The 17,500-nt window shown below is 42.3% G+C and overlaps 3 protein-coding genes across 6 annotated transcripts in view; 2 read left to right on the top strand and 1 right to left on the bottom strand.

The window, feature by feature from the left end:
- Window positions 1-1,894: 1,894 nt before the first annotated feature.
- On the bottom strand, window positions 1,895-4,584 carry LOC124393749 (dnaJ homolog subfamily C member 30, mitochondrial). Its single transcript, XM_046861768.1, has 3 exons — window positions 4,479-4,584; window positions 3,837-3,918; window positions 1,895-2,977 (listed from the first exon to the last, which is right to left on the bottom strand). Exon 3 carries the CDS (start codon window positions 2,948-2,950, stop codon window positions 2,297-2,299), a length of 654 nt encoding a protein of 217 aa, XP_046717724.1. The 5' UTR covers window positions 2,951-2,977; window positions 3,837-3,918; window positions 4,479-4,584; the 3' UTR covers window positions 1,895-2,296.
- A 350-nt stretch (window positions 4,585-4,934) lies between these two features.
- kctd7 (potassium channel tetramerization domain containing 7) lies at window positions 4,935-10,439 on the top strand. 2 transcript variants are annotated; one of them, XR_006927362.1, is made up of 5 exons: window positions 4,935-5,444; window positions 6,616-6,785; window positions 6,976-7,154; window positions 8,009-10,053; window positions 10,228-10,439. XR_006927362.1 is itself a non-coding variant. In XM_046861763.1 (4 exons), the coding sequence occupies exons 1-4, from the start codon at window positions 5,088-5,090 to the stop codon at window positions 8,383-8,385; spliced, it is 1,083 nt and encodes a 360-aa protein (XP_046717719.1). In that variant the 5' UTR covers window positions 4,935-5,087; the 3' UTR covers window positions 8,386-10,439. The 2 variants fall into 2 exon arrangements, 1 of the variants encoding a protein (XP_046717719.1); XM_046861763.1 differs by having other exon boundaries at window positions 8,009-10,439.
- Window positions 10,440-11,263: 824 nt separating this feature from the next.
- Window positions 11,264-17,500, top strand: part of rabgef1 (RAB guanine nucleotide exchange factor (GEF) 1) — an 8,268-nt gene continuing 2,031 nt past the window's right edge. Inside the window, exons 1-10 of one of the 3 annotated variants that reach the window (XM_046861758.1) lie at window positions 11,264-11,389; window positions 12,319-12,502; window positions 12,802-12,971; window positions 13,927-14,082; window positions 15,108-15,271; window positions 15,575-15,656; window positions 15,746-15,878; window positions 16,061-16,152; window positions 16,728-16,984; window positions 17,489-17,500. The exon at window positions 17,489-17,500 is cut by the window's right edge and continues 2,031 nt beyond it. In XM_046861758.1, the coding sequence (XP_046717714.1) occupies window positions 12,324-12,502; window positions 12,802-12,971; window positions 13,927-14,082; window positions 15,108-15,271; window positions 15,575-15,656; window positions 15,746-15,878; window positions 16,061-16,152; window positions 16,728-16,984; window positions 17,489-17,500 (1,245 nt within the window). In that variant the 5' untranslated portion in view covers window positions 11,264-11,389; window positions 12,319-12,323. Of the gene's footprint in view, window positions 11,465-12,318; window positions 12,503-12,801; window positions 12,972-13,926; window positions 14,083-15,107; window positions 15,272-15,574; window positions 15,657-15,745; window positions 15,879-16,060; window positions 16,153-16,727; window positions 16,985-17,488 lie in introns of all 3 variants that reach the window. The other 2 variants (XM_046861759.1, XM_046861760.1) reach the window with 2 other exon arrangements.

Genomic DNA, 17,500 nt, shown 5'->3' with positions numbered 1-17,500 from the left:
TTTGTGTATTTTTTATATGTAATAATGATTCCAGTGATCGTAGCAAACTTTTTCTTCGCGTTTGTAATTTATACACGGATTCTATACAAGGTGGTATCAAGAAGTTTCAAGATTAGTTCTGTAACAAATGGCAGCACGCGGCTGCACGCACAGTCACAGGGAGCACCGACCTTCGTAAGTCAGCGTGCCTAAAGACAGTGTCTGCCGAGAACTGCCTCAGCCTGCCGTGTTGTTCATGTTGAGGATCTTTTACCGGTGTGCAGGTACGACCCTGAGACCGAGCTACAGCCTTCACAGTGGAAGAGCTCGTCATCTCCTCCGCTGAAGCAGGCGAGGCAGCTCCACAGCGCCACCGAGTGCATGCTCGTCGTCTACTGCCAGGCTTTAAAGCGTCCGAGAGACGGCATTGGGCGAAAGTGGGCAGATCTGTGGTGCGCGAGTCTCGAAACCTTTAGATACCACCTCGTATAATTGTATGGAATTGTATGCGTGTGTTAGACGTCAGATCAACAAACTGCCGGTGGTTCATCATAAAAGCATGTTTAATACGTGACGATCAATTTTACACCTTTATTATTTTGTTAATGAGTCTAGCGAACTTAACACTAATCTTACAGGCATTACATCACGTCATAGCACATTTCAGCTACGACACGTGAAGCATTTAAACGTCCTTCACAGTGAGCGATCGCTCACGTACACACGTGCACACTAACACGTGTCTCTCTCTCTCTCACACTATTGTCATAAACCTCATCTAAAATCTCAAACCCTCACCCTACGCACAACAGGAGTCTGAAGGTCATAAGAGGTCAGGGTTAGGGCTCAATAATGCTCCAGAATAGCGTACAAGTGTGAGATTTGAGACACAGCCCTATTTGTCTCAGGTGTGAATGAAGCGAGGCCAGGTGAGGTCATGACCTCTCATCGCTCCTGCAGTGAAATTCTCGTCCATTTATAAACACTAATGTGTACGCTGAAAAACGTCAATTACAGATGTTTTATTTTTTATCTCACAATAAATTTCTCATCAAAGAACTAAAAATGTGTATAATGTAGGAATATCAGGATCACATGACATCACTTCCTGTCTCAGCGTTTCAGCTGTAAACCTTTAAACAGATTCACTACAAAAACCAGCAACATGGTTTTACTTCTGATTCTTTTCTCCTGCAGTGATGTTGATCTGCTGAACATCTGCAGTGAGATTTTATTGAATTTTACTCCAGTCGTTCATGTAAAACCTTTTATTTAAAAATGATTGATTTAAATATGATTTACATATTATTGTTACATATCTGTGTGTGTGTGTGTGTGTGTGTGTGCGTGTGAGATTCCAGGAAGCTTCCGATTCTCAGGTTAAACCTCCAGTTTAAAACTTTATTTACAATATTTTGGTGTATTTTTTTGTATTATTATTATTTATATATATATTTTAGTATAAAATGGAGATGAAGTGTAACTTTTATCTTCTATTGGATTACATTTTTTGGTTCTGTTTAGTTTACTGTTACTGTATCCTAGTCTTAATCTATAATACTGAACACACACACACACACACACACACACACTATTATTATTCACTTCTATATGTTATCAGTCAGGTGTGTGACACAAGTAAAGATATTTCATATTTTCAGTGTCCTGTGTGTGTGTGTGTGTGTGTGTGTGTGTGTGTGTTAATACTTATGAAGTCATTTATTTTATTTATTCCAATAATTAACAGTTTAAATCTGGTTGTTTTTATTTGTAAAAATGATGACAAAATAAAAATAAATATAATTTCGAGTCTCTAGTTTTATTTATTTACCCACAATCCACCTGACTGACGTCCACCTGTCGGGAAATGATGATGATGATGATGAAGATGAAATTGAGAATATTACAGCGATGATTCTGTTACAGAGATTTATTTAGTCTCAGACTCGATCATCATATCAGTTACTACAGGCTTAAACACCTGATGTCCCTTTCGTGCGTGTGTGTGTGTGTGTGTGTGTGACACTGAATGAATTAACGTGAGCTCTGCTGATACGTGAATTGTGTCACGTGTATGATTTATATTAATTCAGATTAATTAATAATATAATTCCTGTATTTCACTGAAACCACAAAAACCCAGAATCCATCACAAATTACTTAAAAATAACCTTTTCGTCTTCACCCCCTGATTTCTCCGATGTATTGTTGGTAGTTATTGTGATGTGAAGGTGAATAAATATTCGTGAGACTGGGCAGAGGGCAGACGGAACACGTCCCGGTGTTGTGATTAAACACCGGGAGACGGATTATGACGTCATCCCTTTGACTTCATACCGAACAGTATGGCCGCTGCGACAGCTAGCATGACGCCTACAGCTATTTCAGACGCGAGGCCCAGTTTTCTGTCCTGAAACGCTTCTTCTTTCTGCCTCTTGATCTCCTGAAGTCGAGCTCGGATGTGTTTCTGTCGCTGCAGCTGCTCTCCGTAGTGCTCGCGGTAAAAAGTGTCGAAATCGAACACCGTCTGCGATTGAGCAGTGACCTCCGGGGAGCGCCGGTTCCTCTGGACGTGGCTCGAGGATCCGCTCGTCATGTCTTTGGTCGCAGCGGGTCTGCTGGATCCCCGCACGTCGGCCTCGCTCAGAAACCCGCCGTCGTACTTCTTGCGTAAGGTTTTATTCCCCAGCACGCTGTAGGCCTCGCTGATCTGGGAGAATCGCGACGCGGCGTGTTCGCTGCCTGCGTTTTTATCCGGATGGTAAATGAAGGACTGTTTATAGTACGCAGTCTTGATCTGCGCCTGAGTGGCGCTCGGAGAAACCTGCAGAATGTCGTAATAAGCACTTTTCATTCGGTATAGTGGGATTTCCTCAGTGCTCAAGGTTCTGTACGATCGCCACACGTTTACACACCTGCCAGGTGATACGCCGTACCTGCGGCCTGCTCGAAACACTGCGCACACTTCCATCCTTCTCTTACTGGAGGCACAGGCTTCCTGAAACACCATCAACACAAACTCAATCATATAATCATCATCTTTTACCTTTACAACTCCTCCTAAAGTCTACATTTACAGCTATAACACAGGAAGAGATCTTTATAACTGTTCAGATAAAGAATTCGGAGCATTTGATAGAGTTTTATATAATATAAATGTATAAAAGGCGGTCCAAATCTTCAAAACAATGGAAATATTCAATGTGATCAGTAGTGGGGGTTCTGTGGCTGAGGCTCTGGGTTACTGATCAGAAGGTCTGCGGTTCAAGCCCCAGCACCCCTTGAGCAAAGGCTAAGCAGTAGTAACTTAGTGTTTAAGGCTCTGAGTTACTGATTGGAAGGTTGGGGGTTCAAACCCGGAATCTCCAACGTGCCACTCTTGGGCCCTTGAGCACGGCCCTTAACCCCTTAGTGCTCTAGGCTCGCTGTATCATGGCTGACTCTGTGCTTTGATCTCAGCTTCTTAGCATCACCGGGATATGTGAAGAAAGAATTTCACTGTGGAAGTGTAAAGTGTGCATGTGACAAGTATTTTTACTTTTTATTTATTTATTTCAATAAGTAACAATCGAAAAGATCGAATGGCGACATCTGGTGGTCAAAAAAGAACACAGATTTACTTGCATATGAGTTCTGTGTATTGTTGTTGTTATTATAGTAAAGCTCTATCTCAGTGTTTCTATCTGCCTTAGTGAGCAGGCAGCAGCACTCAATACACCTCTCACCTCTACAGTGTCCCGAACACGGCACTGAACACAAACATTTTATTTTAACGACACAATGTCTCTGACACACACACACACACACACACACACACACACACACACACACACACACACACTCGGTGAAGACCCTACCGGCTCCTGTGCCGTGCCGCAGCCTGACCTCCGCCATGACGGGTCTCGTCCCCGGGCCGAGTCCTAAATCATCACCAGCTCCCTACAGAGGGAAACAAACGGGAAGAGAAGAAGGATTCGTGCTGCCTATCTAGTGCACTCCATTCTGTCCCAAATACACCCGTTCCAGGATTCAGTCAATGTGAAGAAGAATTTCCGCGTGCTGGATTGGTCCGATTGGTCACGTGGTAGTGCTGCTGATTGAGAGATATAAATGTAAAAGCTGAAGAACATTAAAGTTTCATACGAAATTCAGTAAACAAACTTTAATGAGCAGTCATGATTTCACTTTCGTTTTGTTAATTTATTTATTTTGTATGTATTTATTTATTAAAACTACCCCCCACTTTACTTTACCCCCCCCCCTTTACTGCAAACAAGAATTTAACAATAATCAGTCACAAGGAAGATATAAAGAAAAGAGAGCAAAAGAAAAAAGGAGCTACATATAATCCAAAGGCATAGAAAAGGATAACGTTTTGTTATTGTAAAAAAAATAATAATAAAAATTTGAGGTGAATAAATGATCCAGATTACAGTTCAGATCATTTATATTGTGGATAAACTGAACTTTTAGACACATTAATCGGAGGAAATCTTCACCCTGTGTGTTGCTGATGGTCTTTAACGTGACCCTGAAGAACGAGCTGTTTTAAAGATCTCCACTCTTCCAGTTCGAGTTGTTTGTTCTTTGATCACGTGAATCCCATATAAACGACACAGTGCATTTTTTTGGTCCGATTCTTGATTTTATTGTCACAATAATTATAGGAGTCACGTGACAAAAGCAATCAATTATTATAACTGTGTCCTGTATTGTCTTATTTTCATTAATGGAACTATAGTGAATGTTGGTGTGTGTACACGTGTTTGGGGACCTGATTATTGAAAAGATATTTTATTTCTGATCAAAGGAACGAAATGAATTATAAATGACTCATAAATAGATTCGTTCATTTTGATGAAAAAGATTCAAAGAACCGATTCACTAAAATGATCCGATTTTCCCATCACTAGTGTGTGTGTGATACAAAGCGGAGAGAGGGGTTAAGGGGCGTGGTTAAGGGGCGTGGTCTGCTGTGTCTTCAGGCTGCAGCTGGTGATACAGAAAAGCCAGACTTCTTCTCTGTGTTTTTATTGTGTTTCTCCACGCTCCACACACACACACACACACACACACACTTCCGGTTTTAGTCGGGTTCTTCAGTGTGCATGCAGCAGAATGGAGCAGGCGAGACGCCGAACGGAGATGCAGAACAACTGTCCTTCAGTCCCGCAGGCTCCGTTAACTCGGCTGGTCTGCTGCCTGTGGCCGCTGTGTCTTCATCCTCCTCCTCCTCACCATCATCTTCATCATCACCATCATCACGGCTGAGGAGGCTGACTCAGGAGGCCCGCGGAGTTCCTCCTCAGCCCACAGTCATGGTGGTGTTCTCGCCTGTGAGGGACATCCAGCCCGCGGGAGACTCCGCCATGTCCGGTTCTGATGAGGAGAAACGCAAAGCAGCAATTTCTACTCCGAACAGAACTTTACCGAAACCTGGGCGCACCTTGAACGCACCCCAGGAGGTAACAGGCCTGAGGTTCACTCATATATGTATTATATATTATATTTAATGACAGTAGCACTGAAGTGGTGCAGAATATTATCCTAATATCCACTAATAATCCATACAGATGTGTTCTGTTATCGTTTACACACATTTGATGTTTATTTTTCATTGAATTCTGTCAGTTTCTCAGTGTTTTCATCGCCCTGGTGCTGTTTCCTGTTTGCGTGAATCTGAGATCTGATTGGTTATTGATGGCACGCGGAGGGCAGGCGCCGCCTCTGATTGGCTGATCCCACACACACCTGCCACAGGCCTGAGCTTTAATCCTGATTTAATAATCATGAAGATTTCCGTCATAATAAAGACTCTGTTGTGATCACTGTGGGCTTCTGGGGTGGGATCAGGGCTTCAAACATCCACACATCAGTCACCAATCACCAGATCTCTGGCACAGCTTGTGTTCTGAAGAAACACACAACTTCATTAGACGTCATATTTTTGTAGAGTGTTTCCCAAAGCAGCTTTACACAGATAAAGAGGTTATAAAGTTGAATTGTAGAAGTTTAGTGTCTATTAGTTTCTCCCTAATCAGTGATCCAGTGGTGACTGTGGTGAAGGAAAAACTCCGAGACTTCGTGAGGAACCAGAAAAACCCAAACCTCATCCTCAACACTGAATGTCCATTCATTACAGTTCCACCAGTGTTGAGGTTATAAAGTGTTCAATGATGATGTTCAAATGCAGAACTGTTCATGTAAACTGTGGTCCTGAGCACATTGTAGCAGACTGTGGATATTAATTACAGGCTGTTCATGTGGAACCGCCATCACACAGAGGGTCTCCAACTAAAAAGATCTCCATCCAGAGGTAGGATGTTGGAATGAATCAGGCAGATCCAGAGAGAAGAAAGGGATCTCCGGGATAAGAGACACCATTGATAGAATCTGAGTGAACGTGTGAGAGTGATGGGATGACAGCATCCAAATATCCAAAGCACCAAAACACTTAAAGATCCCTCCAGATCTGCTCCTTTACCTAACAGACACCTACCGACTTCACCAAATATGGGTTTTTTAAATGTGTTTTCAGTCTAATGAACATCATGAGCAGCTTCTGGTGGATTTTGAGAAGCTGCTGATGGAATGAATCCAGGTTGCAGTGATACAGATAAAATTTCTCTCTTGTAGTTTCCTGAGGTGATTCCTCTGAATGTAGGAGGGACGTTCTTCACCACGCGTCTCTCCACGCTGCGGCGGTACGAGGACACCATGCTGGCCGCCATGTTCAGCGGACGGCACCACATCCCCCGAGACGCAGAGGGACGATACTTCATCGATCGAGACGGAGCTTATTTTGGGTGAGGAAAAAAAAAACGTCTGGGATACAGTAACACACACACACACACACACACACACACACACACACACACACACAGTGTGTCTGTAATTATGCACTCCCATGCCTAATAAATGTTAATTGCATTGTGAAAAACACTGCAGTGTATATTAGTGCTATGGTTAAGAGTGTGTGTGTGTGTGTGTGTTCAGAGACATCCTGAACTTCCTGCGTGAGGGTGAGTTGCCTCAGAGGGACCGGGTTCGATCCGTACACAGAGAGGCTCAGTATTACTCCATTGGGCCTCTGTTAGAGAGTCTGGAGGACAGACAGCCGCTGACCGGAGAGAAAGTCCGCCAGGCGTTCCTCGACCTCCTGCCTTATTATAAAGGTCTGTCTTACACACACACACACACACACACACGCACATGCACACACACTCACACACAATATAAAAATCGTAATATTGTATAAACACAAATAAAGCGTACACATTAACAGACACATGAGCATCACTTTTCGACAGATATGTCACCTAGTAAAAGGGCATTAATACGATTCAGATGATATTTTGTTCGTATTCATTGCTATTGAAATTAAAACATTAACTCACTTATGCATATGCATGTGGTTAACAGGTGAATCTAATAGATAATTATGCTACATTAATATCTAGAGGTCGACCCCTAGTGGATTTTAGCGATACTGATAGTGAGGTTGGATCGTACTCACTGAGAAACAAATAATCACCTGATTATCAAACACTTAAAATCAACACTGTATAAAAAACAAACACTCCATGTAAAATAGTACTAAACTTTAAATCATAAAAGTCATGAAAATTTGCAAAAGGAAATAAATATGAATATATTATTAAATTGATATAATTATATAATTTATAAATAATAATTTTTGTAAATAATTTACATCTCCAGCAAGTGGTGTCAGTGATTTGCCTCTAGAGGCCGCTCTCTGAATGACAGCAGACAGGAAAAACTATCGAGATGGATTTTTGCTGATAGTTCCAGCGATCGACTATCAGAACCTCGACCTCTATTAATAACTAAGGGACATTTTAGTTTAAAAGCCAAACCTTTATTATCAAATACAGACATGAAATAAATAAAAGATATATTTAAAATTACTTTAAATTCTAAATGTGTCTCTGGCATTGTTCAGAGGGCCGTTCCACATGTTTTCGGAACTCTGCTATGAAAGGTCTGAATTCTGTGTTTTGTTCCTCAGAGAACCTGGAGCGGATTGTGGAGATCGCGAAGCTGCGTGCGATGCAGAGGAAAGCTCGCTTCGCCAAGCTGAAGATCTGCGTGTATAAGGAGGAGATGCCCATCACTCCGTACGAGCGCCCGCTCTTTAATTCCCTGCGCTTCGAGCGCTCCGAGAGTGAGGCCAAGCTGTTCGAGCACCACTGCGAGGTGGACGTGTCGTTCGGGCCGTGGGAGGCCGTAGCTGACGTGTACGACCTGCTGCACTGCATCGTGAGCGACTTGGCCGAGCGCGGCATCACCGTCGACCAGCAGTGCATCGGAGTGTGCGACAAACACCTCATCAACCACTACTACTGCAAAAGACCCATCTATGAGTTTAAGATCACCTGGTGGTGAAGGAGCAGGTTCTGCTTCTGCTCAGAGAGCTCACACTTCGGTCCGGTTCCTGTTGGAGATGTGGAGCATGTCGCTTTCGTAACATTGAATCTAAACTTTTTACACTTCTTGTTTCACGTAGTCATGAGGGACGAGTACTGAAACGAGTCCGGCTTCTTTTAGGAGTCTTCAGTTACTGTACCAGGTCCGGGTTCCTCTGAGAGCTTGCATGAGGGCAGCAAATCTGACGCTAACGCTAACCATCTCAGTAATTCATCTGTGCTTTCAGATCACTTAGTCAAATACATTTATAATTCTAGAGAACTTGTGAGGAGGTTCAAAGTTTCATCTAAATTCATGAAAGATCTGTTGATGAAGTGTGCAAGGAACTCGTGTAAGAGCTTCCATGAAGTCCATCCGTGAGATTCGATTCACTCTACTCTGAACATGTAGATATTAGCGCAGGCTTGGATCCTTTTACGATCTTATAGGTTCTTTTAAGGTTCTTTCAGAATCAGGAACATTAAAAATCACATCACTTCCACTACGTCCCCTCGGTAGTGAAGGACAGCTTCTGGTTATTGGGCCCATTAATGATCTGAGAGAAAGGAAGGAGATTCAGCTCACCTGTTCTTCTGGTTCTTGTGGTTCTTCCTCCTGTGTGGTGTTAGTTAGCACAGACCTGTGCTCCAAACTTTCTGTAGGAGCCGGCGTTGTGTTCCTCAGTCTCACTGCAGTGTGTGGAACACGGGGGGTGTGTGTGTGTGTGTGTGTGTGTGTGTGTGTGTGTGTGTGTGTGTGTGTGTGTGTGTGCGTGTCTGGAGTTCTCCATCGTCTTACATCGATATGGAGTGACACATAAACTGGAATTGTGCTGTGTTTGTGTGTGCTTTTCATCTCAATGATCTCCAGATGTTGGGGTGAGTGTGAGACAGTGTGCAGCTGATGTCCAGATGTTGGGGTGAGTGTGAGACAGTGTCCATCTTATGTCCAGATGTTGGGGTGAGTGTGAGACAGTGTGCAGCTGATGTCCAGATGTTGGGGTGAGTGTGAGACAGTGTCCAGCTTATGTCCAGATGTTGGGGTGAGTGTTACACAGTGTGCAGCTGATGTCCAGATGTTGGGGTGAGTGTGAGACAGTGTGCAGCTGATGTCCAGATGTTGGGGTGAGTGTAAGTGTATGCAGCTGATGTTCAGATGTTGGGGTGAGTGTGAGACAGTGTGCAGCTGATGTCCAGATGTTGGGGTGAGTGTAAGACAGTGTGCAGCTGATGTCCAGATGTTGGGGTGAGTGAGACAGTGTGCAGCTGATGTCCAGATGTTGGGGTGAGTGTGAGACAGTGTGCAGCTGATGTCCAGATGTTGGGGTGAGTGTGAGACAGTGTGTAGCTGATGTCCAGATGTTGGGGTGAGTGTAAGACAGTGTGCAGCTGATGTCCAGATGTTGGGGTGAGTGTTAGACAGTGTGCAGCTGATGTCCAGATGTTGGGGTGAGTGTGAGACAGTGTGCAGCTGATGTCCAGATGTTGGGGTGAGTGTAACACAGTGTGCAGCTGATGTCCAGATGTTGGGGTGAGTGTGAGACAGTGTGCAGGTATAAGAATTCAGTCTTAATGAAGCAGTGCTAAAAATAACTCCAGCTGCAGGTGTGGTGATCTTTGCTCTGTACGCTGTGATCGTTTCCTTCAGGTATGTATGCTGTAATGTGTTTCTTTATTAAGATTTATATAATAATAAAGTGTGTGTGTGTGTGTGTGTGTGTGTGTGTGTGTGTGTGTTAAAGCAACACTGCACTGATCTGACTGTTAGTCTCCGTGTTGTCACTGAGACATGACCTTCCTCCTCCTCCTCCTCCCTCTGTAGCACTCAGCTCTGATATTTTAGGATCATGGAAGAGCTTCTCTGTAGCTGGACGATCTCGCTGTAACTAATCCCTGTTTCCTCCTCCTCATGGTGTCTCTGATGCTGTATGAGCTCTCTGATGACTCTACTGCGCTCCATGTAAACGATCCCAACCTCATGTTTGTACTGCTTTATTGTGCTGATAATAAACTCTGTATATTTTGCCATTTTTATGAAGGACCTGAGTCTGAATATGTTGTGGGGAATCTGTGCAGGGGGCGTTTACTTTTGTCACATCGTTTTTTTACAGTTTGCACATTTTTACAGATTTCTGATTTAATTGTCTGATTCTGCTGCTCTCACTTCCGACTGGGAATTTAGCCTCGGGATCTGACATTTCATCTCATAGTGGATTGGAACAGATGAAACCTCCCAGGGTCATGTTTATTGTTTATAAAACGGTTTTCTAGCTGTGTTTGTGTCTAATATGAAGACAGCTATAAAAACTGCAGCTATTATAAAATAAAAGGGGGTATTTTTTTACCTTTATTGAAAGACAAAAAAGTTTACATTCAATTAAATATCGTAAATAGAATAAAAAAAAAAATAGAAATAATAAAAGGAGGGTATTAATACATGGTTACTACACAAAGGAGGAATATTCAAAGTTCTGACTGCTTTCTGACTTGAAAGTTGTAAATAAAAAAAATTAATTAATTAAAAAATAAAAAAAATTATTCAACCTTGAATTGAGAGATATCGGGCATCCTTTCTGACCGTTTACATAAGTGTATATAGAACTTACGTAATAATATTAACAAATGTAGCATAAAATATATAATATATAAAAAAAATATATATATATATATATATATATATATATATATATATATATATATATATATATATATATAAAATATCTTTGTACCTTATTTCAGAACTAGTCAACTCAGTAAATAAACATTCAACCTCAACCCATGAATCAACCGTCTTAAAAAAAAAAAAAAATTATTAATTTTTATTTGTAATATTAATAACATTTTAATGTGATTATTCGTTGTGTTTATTTAAACAGGGCGGATGCTCTGTGGCGCGTCCAGATGTCAGCGTCGCACCTCTATGACGTCACAGTGTTGTTTTCACCAGCCAGGAGATAATAATAAATGTTGTTGTCGCTGAGCAGGTCGGTCACTTTCAGTTCCTCTATTAACACGTACACACACACAGGCACACACACACTTTTGGATTGATATTTTGTGTAAGTAGTAATTGTTCAGTTTAAGTGTTTATGAAGTGCACTGTTTTATTTTACGTCTGTTTTTCGCTGCGGAGATCTGTGTGCGCGTGCGCGTGTGTACTAATGCTTATACAAGAATAGCAGCGAACAGCATTTAGATAACACACACACACTTTATATACATACACTTTATACTCCATACACTTTATACTCTATACACACTCTGTATGGTTCTGTGAAACACTTTGACCTTGGAGTGTGTGTTTTGCAGTGCTGAGGTGTTAGGTGTGAACTCCAGGTGTCTCTTATGATCTTAGGCGTAATTAAACTCAATTAGCAGCAGTGAGTTTATATTTATTTATATAGAAATGTATAGTAGGATTTATTCTTCCTACATGTAGCTGGGGTTTTTCTGACACCATGTAAAGCAGTTTGTGAGGATGAGTTCAGTGAGAGGGACAGAGACAGAGATCAGTCTAAAACAGATGTTTGTCTGTGATCCATGATGATGTGTGATGTAAGCTGCACCGCTCCGTCTCTCCTTCTCTCCCCAGGTCCCTCGTTCCGTACTTCCCTCCTTGTCTCGTTCTATACTTCTCTAATGACTTTACTTCCTCGTTCTCATTGACTGCAGATCCTGCGCCAGGATTGTACACTTTGAGTAAATGTACAGAGCAGCAGTACAGACTGGTGTAAAGCTTTAAACACCTGAGTAGACTCAAGAAAATGTTCTGGAAATGATTTAGGAGCTGTGTGTGTGTGTGTGTGTTTAACCTTATGTTTGTTCAGAGTTGCAGTATTTTTTCCTGCCACATGAAAGTGAAACGTATAAAATGCCTGTTATTTGTTTAAAATCCTGTTCCTGTGTGTTGCAGACGTGATGAGTCAGAGATCTGAAAGGCGAGGGATCCATGTGGATCAGTCAGAGCTGCTGTGTAAGAAAGGCTGTGGTTATTATGGAAACGCGGCATGGCAGGGGCTGTGCTCGAAGTGCTGGAGGGAGGAGTACCAGCGTGCACGACAGAAACAGATCCAGGAGGACTGGGAACTGGCTGAGAAGTTAGTGTGATTCAGATTCCATATTATAACGCAGCAGCAGAGCAGGAGTTTGTGTTACAGCCTGATGAGGGGGAGTGGTTATAACAGTTATGCCACGCCCCCTCAGCTGTCAGAGCAGAACTGCAGGAATGTCCACTTCCTGTAATTAAATGAATCCAGAGAAATTTCCTGGAGTTTGCCTGTGTTTTTTGGAAATGAAGTGGTTCGGTTCTGCTGTTCCACAAACTGCAGGGTTCTGTAGCAGCAGGTTGTGTTTATCCTGTACATCCCTGACTTTGAGTTATTTTTTTCCATTTTAGGTTACAGAGGGAAGAGGACGCAGCTTACGCCAGCAGTCACGTCCCTCCGTCTCAGTCCTCTCTCACGCCCTTCTCCAAGTTCGAGGAGAAAAAGACCAACGAGAAAACACGCAAAGTGACGACGGTGAAGAAGTTCTTCAGTCCATCTTCACGGAGCAACACGAAGAAAGGTACAAGAAACCTCCATGCATTAAACATTATGGGAGGGGCCACGAGTGCTACAGACTTGTCTCTATGTCTTTGTCTGTCCATCCATCTCTCTGTCTTTCTGTCTGTCCGTCCATGTCTCTGTCTGTCTTCCCATCTGTCATTCTCTCCGTCTGTTTGTCTTTCTCTTTCTCTGTCCGCCCGTCAGTCTCTCCATCCATCTGTCTGTTTGTCTGTCTGTCTCTCCATCTGTCTGTCTTTCTGTCTGTCTCCCCGTCTGTCTGTCTGGTTTGCTTGAGCTGTATGCTGAGTTTCAGAAAACCTGCACGAGTTAACAAATTAAATAAAGGAAATACATTTTTAAATGTAAAGCAGGTTTATTGATAGTTTATTGAATGTAAATAAGATGTTTATATTTATAATAAGGGTCTGGTCATTTATCACAATTTGTGATGTTGAAACAATAAAATAAATAACAAGGAAAAAAGTCAAACACAAGGTCAAATAAATAATAAATAATAATGACAAAAAATTTGTAAATCATAACACGCCCCCAAAGGAAGTGTGTGTGTGTGTGTGTGTGTGTGTGAGAGAGAGAGAGAGAGAGAGAGAGACACACACGAGACTACTGTCCTGCTCCTCCCTCATTCTGTGCCCCGCCCCATTCACGCATCACTTCCTTTTTAATCACATAGTTTGTTTAGAAATTATTTTGTTATATTATATTATTTCATTTGTTATTGTTTTTCTTTGTTTATGTTTTATGACTTATTATTTATTTAATCATCACATCACCCCCTCTCTCTCTCTCTCTCTCTCTCCCATTCCCTTTTTGTTTATCCTTCTCTCTTTGTACCTCCTGTGCTTCTTTTTCATTTTTTCTTGTTTTTCTTTCCTCTCTCCCTCATTCTCATCGCCGCTCCTCCCCTTGCCCTGCCCCCTTTTTGCTCGCTCCGGTCGTGTCCTGGTGTCCGTCAGAGAAAGAGTGGAATGAGGAGAGTGAGAAAGGCAAAGAGAGGCAGAGGGAGGGAAGAGAGCAGGTGCAGGGAAGGAGGGAGAGTCATGGAGAGATGCTGCTGCGAGATCTGAAGGGCATTTTTACACACTCGTTGGAGCGCGGCTTTCCGACCGAAGGTAACCTGGAGAGAGGCCTAGGCCACGCCCACTTTACTTCTGACACGAGTGCTTTTCACGGCTCTCTCGCCTCCCCAATGCCACTGCAGTGGGATGGTGTACACCTCCGTCCTGCTGCATACAGTGACTTTGGGAAAGTGAACATCCCCTGACTTCCTGTGTGGAGTGTGTAAAACTATCTGGATTCTGTACATTTTCCTTACACCTGCAGCTAAAACTGTAGAAAAGCTCAGAGAGAGAGTGCGAGAGAGAGAGAGAGAGAGAGAGAGAGAGAGAGAGAGAGCAGGACCTTTGATAAAAGAAATGACAAACGATTTTTAAGAAATTATTGCTCTAATTTCTGGCTTTAATGACAAAAACAAAACAAAAATGCTGTGAATGTAAATGTGCTTTTTTTACTTTTAGCTGCTGACTATACGCCTGTTCACTCTCTCAGCTCTGTGTGTGTGTCTGTGTGTGTGTGCGATTGTGTAATAACACATGTAATGTGTCGTTTGTGTGCCTTTTGTTTCCTGTCGTCACGTTTTTGACGGACAGCTCTGGTTTCCAGACTCCGAGGTGGGTGTGTGAGGTAACAATGAACAGTGTGTGAATAATAGTTTATAAAATAAACGAAGTTTGTGTTCTGGGGGAGGGAGGTGGGTGTGTGTGTGTGTGTGTGTGTGTGTGTGTGTGTGTGTGTTTGTGGGGTATACGCCACATATGCGTTGGTATTAAAAGGTTTGGAGAAGGGTGGGTGCGGAAGTGAGGTTGTGTTGTTTCACGTGTGTGGAGGATCGTACACAAGATCGTTTGTGTTCTGGGACACTGATTTATGGAGGTCGGTGCTCCCTGTGACTGTGCATGAAGCTTCGTGCTTTTATCTGTTGTCGTGTTACAAAACTAGTCTCGAGACTTTTTGATAAAAAAAACCCTGTATGTTAGAGTTTTAAATTACTTTCCTGCAGTGATTGTGATTGTGAATTTCAGGCTCAAAGGTCATTTGCATCCTCCTGAGGCCCTGTTTTTTATTGGTTTTTTTCCAGAGAGTCATGAAGCGAAATCTCACAGCCCTTCGTTTGCTCGTCGGTCAAGTGTGGAGACGGATCAGGTATCCAGGGAGTTTGTGGATTTCCTGAGGAGTCTGAAACCAGGAAGAGAAATTCACAAACAGAGCCGAGCCTTTGTGGAGAGCATGGGGAATAAAAAGGTGTGTGTCCGTGTGTGTCCGTGTGTGTCCGTGTGTGTCCGTGTGTGTCCGTGTGTGTCCGTGTGTGTCCGTGTGTGTCCGTGTGTGTCCGTACTGAACATTAAATTTTCTCGTAGTAATTTCCTCATAAATTGTCCATAATTTGCATGTAACTTTCTGATTAATTGCCGGGGAATCGCTGGAGAATTAGAGTGTAGACAATTACAGAACTGGAAACTGTTCTATAAAAGGCCAATGTGTGTGTGTGTGTGTGTGTGTGTGTGTGTGTGTGTGTGTGTGTGTGTGTGTGTGTGTGTGTTTCAGGACCTCGGTGCTGATGAGCTCTCAGAGTGTGTGCAGGATTTCTACCAGAACATGTCTGATCGTCTCCTCACTCACTTCAAAGGTAAACCATTACACTGGTTCACAGAACACCTGGAACATCTCCAGAACAGTGCCTGTAACATGTGTGTGTGTGGTTTTTTTTTTTTCTAGGTTCCTCTGAGAAGGTGGAGCGAGTGATGGACCAGGTGGAGAAGTACATCATGACTCGTCTCTATAAGAGTATGTTCTGTCCTGAGACCACTGATGACGAGAAGAAAGATCTGAGTACGCAGCACCGAATCCGGTGAGAGCAGCAGCACACACTTCTGCATTTACATCACACACACACACACTCACACTCTATCAGTGTGTTTCACTACTTCTCACACACACTTAATGTTACCTGATTCTCTAATATACTGTATATACACTGGGAAAGTTCTCTGGAGTGATGATGATCATGATGTTTTGATGATGAGTTTTTAGGGCATTACATTGGGTGACCATCCAGATGTTATGTGTTCCTGTGGATGAAGAAATTCCAGAAGCAGCTGATAGTGTAGTGAAGGCCATTACAGGTTATTATTATTATTATTATTATTATTATCAGAAATATTGATTATTTAATTGTAGTATATTTATTGCTTTTTTATTATATATACTAATTTTAATAATTCTAATATAATAAGTGATATCTTTATTTTAAATAAAATATGATACCTTATAATAATCATAATGAATTTTAATTGCATTTATTTTTATTTTGCTACTATACCATTATTATTATTATTATTTAAAAGTCTAAATTAATAGTAGTTTATTAATGCTTTTATATTTTATAATTATAAGAATTTAATTTGTGTTACATTCATTCTCATTACTGCGTTAATTATATTATTACTTAATTTTTGGTAATAAAATTAGTTATTTTAATTATTAGTAGTAGTGATATTACAATTAATTATAATTATTATTGTATCTGCAGTAATAGAGTAAAACCACTATAATTAGATATACATTATGATATTAATGGTGTGTTCCTGCCTCACTGTGTTCTGGGTATTTTGGACAGAAGAAGAGCATGAGAGATGAAAATGAGCACGTCAGGAGTTTGTGTTGTGGGTATTTTAGATCTTGTGCTATTTTTCTGTAGATATAATCGAGATGGACTCTAAGCGTGTGCCCAGAGATAAACTGGCCTGCATCACCAGCTGCAGCAAACACATCTTCAACGCCATCATGGTGACCAAGAAGGAGCCGGCATCAGCCGACGATTTCCTCCCCACCCTGATCTACATCGTGCTGAAGGCCAACCCTCCACGCCTTCAGTCCAACATCCAGTACATCACTCGCTTCTGCAACCCCAGCCGACTGATGAGCGGAGAGGACGGCTACTACTTCACCAACCTGGTGAGGATTCTGTGTGTGTGTCTCTGTGCGTGTCTCTGTGTCTCTGTGCGTGTCTCTGTGCGTCTCTGTGTCTCTGTGTGTTTCTGTGTGTGGCTCTGTGTGGCTCTGTCTTTCTGTGTCTCTGTGTGTGTGTGTCGCTTTGGGTTTCTGTGTGTGTGTGTGTGTGTGTTTCTCTGTGTGTCTCTGTGTGTCTTTGTGTGGCTCTGTCTTTGTGTCTCTGTGTGTCTGTGTCTCTTTGGGTTTCTGTGTCTCTTTGAGTTTCTGTGTGTGTGTGTGTGTGTGTGTGTGTGTGTGTGTGTGTCTTTGTGTGGCTCTGTCTTTCTGTGTGCGTCTGTGTGCGTGTGTGTGCGTGTGTGTGTGCGTGTGTGTGTGTGTGTGTGTGTATGCTGCAGAATAACTTTAATGTAAAATGCATTTTAGAAACTGGTTTAGATTTGTTTGATTGCTCTTAAGTTTTCCTGATGACATCATCGATAACTCCGCCCCACATCGTTTTCCCCACAGTGCTGTGCGGTG

This window comes from Silurus meridionalis, chromosome 11, assembly GCF_014805685.1.
Source record: "Silurus meridionalis isolate SWU-2019-XX chromosome 11, ASM1480568v1, whole genome shotgun sequence".
Lineage (NCBI taxonomy): Eukaryota > Metazoa > Chordata > Actinopteri > Siluriformes > Siluridae > Silurus > Silurus meridionalis.
This window is presented reverse-complemented; position numbering and strand designations above follow the sequence as displayed.